Source organism: Octodon degus, unplaced genomic scaffold, assembly GCF_000260255.1.
Source record: "Octodon degus isolate 3935 unplaced genomic scaffold, OctDeg1.0 scaffold00075, whole genome shotgun sequence".
Taxonomy (NCBI): Eukaryota; Metazoa; Chordata; class Mammalia; order Rodentia; family Octodontidae; genus Octodon; species Octodon degus.
This window is the reverse complement of record NW_004524651.1, coordinates 395,960-405,986: the sequence shown is the minus strand read 5'-3', so window position 1 is coordinate 405,986 and position 10,027 is coordinate 395,960. Positions and strand designations below refer to the sequence as shown.

Sequence of the window (10,027 nt, the reverse complement as noted above, 5' to 3'; positions counted from 1 at the left end):
AGAGAGATAGAGAGAGAGAGAGAGGTCTTGCTCTTGCCCTGGGGAGCTCCTGCAGTGCAGGCTGGTGGCTGGGTCATTGTCCTTAGCACGCAGCACACAGCCCCATGAAGTCTCCATGAAGGAGCATATGAATGTGTGAATGCTGGCGGGCTCCCCAGGTAGCACTTGTACCTCTCCTGCCCAGACTGAAACCTCACACAGCCTTGTGAACCAGAAGGAAGCCTTCCAAGCCGTGGGCGCTCATGGGAGGCGGCTGTGGGAAGCTGGGCTCTTCCTAGGGTGCAAAGTAGCAGAGACAGTGTGGTAAGAAACGCGGTGGTCTGGGCCTGGGAAGTGGAAATCTGATAACAATTTGGAAAAGCAAAGCTCAATGCAGATGACTGTATGAGATTAGAGCGAGCTCAGAGAAGTCTTCTGGAGGGGCAGCTGCCATGTGGGGGAAGCAAGAGTGGATGAGGGAGGCAGGAGAACAGCTGGATCAAAACTGGAGGAATAAAAACTAAAATACCCTTGGAGTAAAGATGGAGACAGAGGAGTATTTCTTTACTTGCAGATAAAGCAACTTCATGGTAAAATGGAGACCGTAGAAACTGCACTCCTGGGAAGGCTGGGTCGGCCCTGCCCCATTTGCCCAGGACTGCCACACTGAAGCACCAGACACTGAGTGGCTGAAATGACAGGATCTTACTATGTCAAGGTTCTGGAGGCTGGAAGTTGGAGACCAAGCTGTTGACAGGGCTGTCCTCTCTGTGAAGGCCTTCAATGCCTTCCTTTTAGCATCAGATGTGACTGGTGGTCCTTGGCACTCCACGGTTTGCTGACACTTGGCTCCAGTCAGGCACATGGTGCTCTTCCTTTGCAGTTCTCCCTTTACTTATGAGGACACCAGTCATGTTGGGTTAGGTGCACCCTAATCTAGTGTGTAGGATTAAAGTGAACCCTAATCCAATACAACCTCATCTTAATTTGATTACATCTACAAGCACCATATTTCCAAATAAAGCTGCATTCACAGGAATTGGTGGTTAGAATCTCAATACCTCTTTCGAGGAGACATAGTTCAACTCACAACAGGCACTTAGATGGGTCCTGTAATGTCATATGAACACCAGTGCATTCCAATGGGCTTCTGCACTTCACTGACTGATAGGACATTTGGATATTTTAGTGGGGTAGGGTAAAAGGCATTATCCTGAATAAACCCCATGTTCTATAGCGAGTAAGACCTGGGTCTCAGGGCAGGGATATAGCTCAACAGCTTAAGTGCCTGCCTAGCAAGTGCAAGGTCTTGAGTTCAATCCCCAGTATGGGAGGGGAGTGGGTGGAGGCTAGAGAGAGGGGAAGAGCTGGGCTGTCCTGGCTGATTTCAGGGAAGCCACCCCAACCAGCCCTGTCTAGCCTCAAGCAGTGGTTGAGGTTTGTATTTGTCATAACCTTCCCCAGAGACAGAGAGATGGACATTTTCTTCTCAAATCCCTGGGATGTCCATTATTTCAATTGACCTTATGCATAATGAAAGAGAGATCACTTTCTGCATATTGCCTTACATCATTACAAAGGCTGAACAGAGCAATTAAAAAACTAAATGCAGTTTTATGACCATCTGGGTATTGTTACCATCTTCATAATCATTAGATTTAGCACAAGAGATGTATTAATTAGATATGTGAGGAAAAAAAGGTGGGGAGTGGACCAGATGTGAGTACCTGTGGTCAGGACCATTCTGATCAGGACATATTATAACTTAGCCTCAGAAGTACCAACATTCTAGGGGAATTAAACTCACTTTCCTATAGTTAAACAAAGAATTCATTAAAAGATTACTAATTTCCTCTTATCTCTAGCTATTGGTAAACTGCTCTCAACATGCACAGGACATCAAAGAAATGGTGTTGGATTCCTTTGAAAATGAGAAAACACTGTAGACTAAGACTTTAAAACTCACAGAGAAAGTAATACACCAAAAATAGTGATAAGGAAATACGGTCCTATTTCCTAGGTGGGTCATTTCCGTTTTTGGGGAATGAGAGAATAGAGAAATATAGGACATTAGAACCAGAAGGAAGATCTAGATGAGGCTTGGAGAAGCTGTGCTTTCCAGATGCTCGTGCAAAAGCCTAGGTTCAGCCACTTATCCCCCACAGCCTAGGCTGGCTGGGGGCCTTGGGTGTCTTTAGATTTGGAAGACGTTCTTACGGGACTTCAAGTCTGACACAAGAGCCTGCCATACAAGCATGTCTCTGACTCCTGGAATCTCATTTTCCTTTAGAGAAGCCTGACTCTGTCACCCTGTGGAGCTAGACAAAAGGCAGTGGCCCTTGCTGCAGTCAGCATGGCTCGGCATCACACCACAGGCCCCACATCTATCAGATGGAAGCACCTGCAGAAAAGTGATTTGGCAGTGCCCAGTGACACCAGCATTGCCCCACAGCAGGCTTAAACACTTTTCTGTCCTTCTGTTTGTGGTGGGTATTCTTGGGAATGATACACACAGAGCCTTGCTTTCTGCTCTTGACTCCACCTGGAAGGCCCAGTATAAATGGCAGAGTGGGTTCCTTCAGAATACTGGAGTAGGATTAGCCATGGCTTTTGAACTTCTTTGGGTGGGACCTTCCGAAAAAGGCATCTGCGCTGTGGGCTAGTATCTGCATTTCTCTCTATGTGCATCTCTATAGTCCTAAAAAGTCTTGCTTTGATGAAACGTCATCAAACACTATCAAACACTATTGTGCAGTGAATAGAATGCCTGCCATGCCCCTGCCCATAGAATGAGAAATTAGCTGTGCTCAATTCCAGTTATTTAACATTCACATTAGTATCAGTGAGTTAGGAAAAAAATGTGTTATATTAGATATTGACCTTGACAGTATCTATAGAGTCAAAGGTTTAACCTTCAGGATTACCGTTTTGCCCTTGGAAATCGATGAAATCTGCATCCTGGTTCAGGTTCTGCTGAAATTAGAGCCTCCATCCCAGTATAGGCTGCAATACTCATATTAGTTAATGTCCTCATCTCTTGCACATCCCTGAAAGTCTGGGCTGCTTTCTGTGATCAATATGTATTCTTTATGTTGAAACTGATTTCTGTGGTTTCTTGTAGGTGTCATACAGAGTTCAGAACACTGGCACCTGGAGGATTGTCGCTTGGATGGCAGCTGTTTGGGTATTGTCCTTCTTGACGAATGGGCCAATGATTCTGATTTCAGAGTCTTGGAAGGGGAATGCCACTAACGAATGTGTACCCGGATTTTTCAATACGCGATATATCGCTGTCTTCACGTCCTTATTCGAATTCCTGGTCCCCATCTTCTTAGTTGCTTATTTCAATGCATTTATTTACTGGAGCCTGTGGAAGCGAGGGAACCTCAGCAGATGCCTTAGCCACTCGGGACTCCCCTCCGCCTCTTCCAGCAATGACCACGGCTACTCCTGCAGACCGGACCCGGGTTTGAGGGTGACTCTTCCAGCACAGAAAGAAGCAGCTTCCTCCCTCAGCCCAGACAAACTACCAAGAAAGAGCAGTCTTTTGTTTCCCATAAGAGCCCACAAGAACCGCAGTATGGTTGCTTCCAATATGAGCTCCCTGTTTCAGTCAGAGTCCCAGGCTCTTCAGCAAAGAGAACATTTCGAACTTCTCAGAGCCAGGAAATTAGCCAAGTCGCTGGCCGTTCTTTTAGGAGCTTTTATCATTTGCTGGGCCCCCTATTCACTGACTACAATTATTTATTCAATTTTTCCCAAGAAGAAATTTACTCAATCAAACTGGTACAAAATAGCCTTTTGGCTCCAGTGGTTCAATTCCTTTGTGAATCCCTTTTTGTATCCATTGTGTCACAGACGTTTCCAAAAGGCTTTCCTGAAAATATTGCCTTTGCGAAAGCAACCCATGCCATCACACAATCGCTCGGTATCCACATGATAGAAGATAATGCTCTCACTTCTGTTGATTTTAGTCATAAGCTCCCCTAAAAGAGTTCGCCCTTTCCACTTCACCAAAAAGTTCATAGAACTGTAATATGTGACCATTAAAAAAAATCTAAACCTGCAAGTCAATGGAAAATGAATAAAGTCTAGTGATAATATTTTTGTAAATAGCCACAAAGTAACTAGTATTTTTCTTAGTCATAACCTCTTCCTGATTTTGTAGATCTTGATGTAACATTGATTGTGAAATTCTAGTTTCTGTTTTCCATGTTCAATGTTTGCTACAGCAGTAGGTTTATTTCTTTAAAAATTATGTAGTAGTGAAATAAGGATATCTAGTTAGAAAATCATTCCCTAAAGTAGGCAGTAGAGAAAAGAACTTCACTCCTGGGGGTGGGTAAGTGAGTTTGGGTTTGAGTTAGCAAAACAGGAAGTAGGAGTGAGCCCCGGTGAGCTCCTAGTTCCAGACTTTATGGATGTGGTCTCAGGAAGGGGGAGGCATGCAAAGCCCTGGTGATCAGAGAAGGAGGAGGACCAGGAGGACAATGAGGAGGAAAGGGACAGGGAAAGGCCAGCCATGGTTTGAAGAACAGCTTGTTGCACTCCTTCCTACCCTTTTCTTCCAACTTTCCCAAAATGTGTGAGCGAGAAAGAGAGGAAGGTTAAGAAATGGGGAAAAGACTATACGATTAAAGTAGATATACTTAGTAGTGGATCTCTTGCCTCATGAGGATAGAATAAAAAGGGTGCCCTCTGCTGGCCAGGAGGACTCAATCAGCTAGTCCCATCGTCTTGGATTTCCCGTCTTCAGAGAGGTGGGAAATTAATGTCTGTTGTGAAAAAACAAAACAAAAGCCCCTAGTAGATATCAATAATTTTTTTTTATTTTAAAGAGAATAAAAATTAAAAGAGATACAAAATTTCAAAACAGTATTATCTCCGTAGTGTAAGAAACTGAGAAGTAAATAAAATCTGAAAAGCACAATAGATATTGTGAAAGAGACAGAAACTGCTCAAAGGAAAGAACATATGAGATGAAGAGAAAAAGTATATGCACACACACGATAGCTAAGATAATATATTACTATTTTCTATTGATTTGTTGATGTCAATAATTATTAAGAAAATGTTGTATTTATTGCTGTTTAGCTCATTTATCCAATACTTTATGTTGTAAGGCTCAGGGTTGTTCCTTTGTTATATAGTTAGTGTAGATTATGCTTTATTGATGACTCACATTTTATAAGTTTAGTGAACTTTTTAAATTTTTGATAGTTCTGTTTTTTATTGTCATATGCTGGTCTTTTTTCATAAACCTTTACAGGTTTTTTTTTTTTTTCTTCTTCTTCTTCACAACAGACATTAATTTCTCCCCAGTGTGGATGCTGAAAGTCCCAGATGAAGGGGCCTCTGTCTTTATCTGATTGTTTTCCAGAGAGTCCTCCTGGCCAGCAGATGGCTTCCTTTCTATTATATCCTCACGTGGAAGGGGAAGGTGGTCAGGGAACCTGGGCTCCTTCCTGTCTTATAGTAGCCTTAGTCCAGTCATGAGGACCCCTCTGTCATGAGCTCATCTAAAACCAAGTGTTTCTAGCAGTCCCCGCTTGTAGATACCCTCACTTTGTGGGGTGAGGTTTCAACAGGGGCATTTTGGAGGATATAAACGTTCGGTCTCTAACATTATATTTATCAGAAGCTTTATTTTCCATTGTTTCAAAACTTGTCGGTGGTACTTATTTATGGTTTTCATTTTCATGCTACAATTTTCAATGTTGGGTTTTTATTGACTTGAATATTGAGAATGTAGTTGTTTAATAATCAGTATCTGCTAGCTCCAATATCTGGAGTCCCCATGGACTGTATTTTGTTATCTGTTTTTCCTGCTAAGTCTTTCTGAAAGTGTCTCATTTCCTGTGTCCTTGATTTTAAAAAAAGTTATCTACTAAGCATTAAAAATGTTTATTATGACGTGTTTGCAGTGCATGAGTCCGTTCATCGTGGGGAGTCTCTCCTAGAAGATTTTTATCAGCATTTCTTCTATAACTTCTCGGAGTTCTTACATAGTCCAAAAATTTTTCCTATTTTAGACTTTTTAACTATTTGATGAATTTCAAACACTATAATATAGAAATCGTTTGAATGCATCAGTGCTTAGAAATGTACGTAAGTTTTACTTATGCTTATGCCTTCCATTAAGTAAGAGATACATGTTTATCTTTTAATTTTTTAAAATATTTTTAAAAAATTATTTATTTGTGCATTTGGCACAGGGTCTCACTCTGCAGCTCAGACTCTTAGTGATCCTCCTGTCTCAGCCTCCCCAGTGCTGGGATTACAGATGTGCACTACCACACCCATTTTCAGCAGCCAGCTCCGCGCCTGGGGCGGCGTGGCATGCGGAGCTGGGGTTGGAGCCTGGGCTCTTGCATTTGCAGAGTAGGTGCTTAGACAGCTGAGCTATCTCCTTGGCCCATGTTTAGAATTTAATAACAACTTGAAAATTTTGAGCAGTTCATAAATGCCCCAAATTTTATAAATTTGCTATGTCTCAGCTACTGGCTTTTACATTGGTAAATCAGTAGTTGTAACTTCCATGTACTTACTGAGGCTTGATATTCATCAAATGGTGTGGTCCCATGAAATTTTTGCCCAATTGAAACTCGTAGAAAGCATGCACACAAATTCACAAATATTTTCTAAAATATTCATAACATATAAATTGTATTTCATTCAATCCAAGATACTGTCAATGTAAAATATTTCATTTACTGATGCAACACTGAAAAAGATCGCATTGCTAGTCAGTTCCTGTCTGAGTTCAGAGTTGTTCAGAGGTGAGCACTCTGTCTCAGACGTGACTCGGGGAGATGGGAGTTTGAAAAACATACTTTTGATGGCACATAAGTATATTCATTGAAAGTCTATTGTGTATTAGCTACCTGCAAGGGTGCCTAAGAACCTTGCCAATAAGAAAAGGTTTCCTAGGAGCTAGAATTTTACTTTGAGGGTCTTTTACTAACACTGCTAGGCATGCAGTGCTAAGATGCTCAGAACATTTTTACTGAGAAGATGGGCTCTAGGTCATTTCCTTTTCTTTTTGGTGGTACCAGGAATCAAACTCAGGACCTTGCACTTGCCAGGCAAACACTTATTCCACCGAGCTATCTCCCTGGAGCCCTTGGCCATTTCCTTCTGTGACTTTCTATCCTCCCCCCTCCCCCCGCCACCACCCCATTGCATTGTGACTTTGTAGCGCCTGCCAGCAGCAGTGATTTGCTGCAGCCTTAGATTGCTGCCCATCTAAGACAGAGACAGTGGCTCCTTGCCAGTTCAGAGCCTAGGCTTCACAAGGCCTCTGGGCCCCTCCATCTCTTTGACAGCAGCTGTTCTCCTGGATATCAGCTATGGATACTGAAGCAACCACTTGCTTCAGTAGTGGAGTCCATCTTGGACCAGCTAGCCTGTAGGTGTCTCAGTAGCCCACAACAGGGGTCGGGGAGATAGCGGACAAAATGAGGCGGGCCAAACGCAGCCTGGCATGGCTTAGCCTACGAGAAGGCTCAGCCAAACCAGACCCCCCTTGGCAACCGGAAGACCACTTTCTGGAAGTGTCGGTTACTCAGGAGCTTCTCAATGACATGCCAGGCACCTTCCCTCCTCTGTACTGAAGATAGCCTGCAAGGGATGGGGACAAAAGAAGATACTGGCATGCCTTGTGCTCGTGGGACAGTGTGGACAGAAGACGACATTATTATGCAAGAGGTCAATTTGCTTCAAGGTCATGGCTCCTGTTCTAAAGGAAAGTGTTCGTTGCAAAATGGATTTTGAAATACTGCAAAATACACAACGCAACAGTGGCATGGGTGTGCCCCGACAGTAAACTTGTAGAGGATGGAGGAGAACGGGCAGCACGGGGAACGGGCAGAACAAGCTGTTCTCTGCTGTGGGCGTCTCTGCCTTCCATGCCGCATTCAGTCTGTTTGCCATCAGTTATTGCAACCTAAAGGCTGGCTGTGTTCTATGTTCTCTCTCTCTCTCTCTCTCTCTCTCTCTCTCTCTCTCTCTCTCCTCTCCACCCCCCTGTTGCCAATCCTTTGCATGCTTTGACTTCCCTGAGCAAATCTGAGGACACAAAAGAGCCCGAGCCAGTCGGGTCCACTGACAGCCAGACAGTTAGTAGCTCTGTGAAAGAAGTAGGGGAGAAAGTCTAGTTTATCTCCCATTTGGATTCTGATACTGCCTATTCTTTTTCTCTCTTAGAAAAAAGTCGAGCATAAATGTCCTACAGGGGGAAAAAAAAAAATTAGGGTATCTGCTGAAACAGTTTTCTGACAAATACATTCTTGACTAAAATTTCCAATATTCAAGGTAAAGATGGAAGAGATAAAGCTTTTCCTCCATGGTAAGCACTTATCAGCTTCTCAGAAGATGGGGACAAGTGGTTTTCAGACCTTACTCCATCCTTCCGCTTTCCTGGCCACAGAGAGCACACCCAGGTCACGGCCCAGCGGCAATTAGGTGATGGGCTGGGTGTTCTGCTTTTCCTCTGCTCTCGTTTCTGGGATGCAGTTGATTTACTTTCAGATGTTCTTTGGGGTTTTGCTCTGGCTCCACGTGGACGGTCTGGAGTTCTGAAGTGAGGCTGGTGCTCACTGTTCTCCAGGCCGTCTGCTGCTCTGAGGCGGTCGGTGGCCCAGCAGGCTGCAGCCGGCTTGTGGGTGCCGGGGGCGGAGCAGGCAGAGTCCTTTCCTTCCAAGAGTTATGCATCACCTGTGGAAGCAACCGGAACACAGCAGCAGTGGGCGCCACAGTGGCGTGACCCAGGGTGGGCTGCGGCGGAGCGACAGCGATTGATGAATCGTTTCCTTCCCAGGGATGCTTGCAGGGCCTGCTGCTGCCCTGCGGCGTGCGGCGCGCTGCCCTGCCTGCCCTCTGTCCTCTGGGCGGCCCAGTCCTTCCGTGCAGAGGCAGCTGTTCTCCCGGACATCAGCTGTGGCTTCGAGTGGAGAGGGCTAGGATAAAATTTGCCCGGGTACTGACGATGTGGAAGCGTCTGTGTGGTGCTTACTGTGCCAGCACGGCATTAACCGGCTCATGTCTCAGGAACTAACGCACGAGGAGGGCAGGAGGCTTGCAGTGACGTGACCTGAAAATCGTGAGGTCATCGGTTAATCCAGGCCGTCAAACTAGAGTCCGGATGCGGAAGCCCAGTCCTGCTCTGTCTCTCAAGCCCTCGGAGGCCCGGCTCACTTCATCTTCCACACAGGGCAGCTGAGAGTTAGAGCCCGGAGGAGCAGGCAGGTGGTCAGTGCGCTGACAGCAGTGGCAAATGAATCAAAACCCAGCAGCCCACCGCGTCCCCGGCGCCCAACCTAAGGGTCTTCTCCGCGCCACACCAGCAGTGCCGATGTTGTCCACCAGATGGCAGTAGATCCCCGCGCTTTCCGTCCCGGTTCTGAGCAGCTGCTGCAAAAGGGCGATTTTATAACAGTTCAAAGAAATCTGATAACAGTCCCCTCAATTCTCAGTATTATATATTGAATTAAACTCAGAGAGTCAGTGAAGGGGACATAAATGCTCTAGAAGGCAAACAATGACTTCTTCCTTTTCTAGAAGGCAAGGCCAACACGTTTTCATTAGGGCACATGTGTACACACACACGCACACACACACACACCCCGCACCTCACAACCTGCCCCCCACCTTTCCCTTCCCTCCTCCCACATGGTTCTACTCCCCCCCACAGGCACAAGCTCACACCAGCGTCCCCCACACCCACCCACCACACAATGCAGCCCCGCACACATGCACACCCCCACACATTACACATCCAACACACCGCACACATCCACACCCAACACACATTCGCCATGTCCATGCTCCCCGAATGTCCACGACTCACACGCATCCTCACCCTACATACATCCACACACACAAATACCACAGACCACACACATTCACGCCCATCCACCTACTACACCCCCACAAATGTATCCACGCGTACACACACGAATACACCATACATGTCTACACCAACTGCCCCCTTCCCATTCCAAGAACGGTTCCTTCTAGGAATCCCTTCTTAGCTTTCTGAGACTAAGGG

General features: G+C 45.4%; 1 protein-coding gene across 1 annotated transcript in view; it reads left to right on the top strand.

Moving 5' to 3' along the window:
- Hrh4 (histamine receptor H4) overlaps positions 1–4,121 on the top strand; it is a 15,315-nt gene extending 11,194 nt beyond the window's left edge. The window contains exon 3 of the mRNA XM_004635772.2: positions 3,101–4,121. Coding sequence (XP_004635829.1) covers positions 3,101–3,919 — 819 coding nt within the window. The 3' untranslated portion in view covers positions 3,920–4,121. The remainder of the gene's footprint in view (positions 1–3,100) is intronic.
- The last annotated feature ends 5,906 nt before the right edge of the window (positions 4,122–10,027 follow it).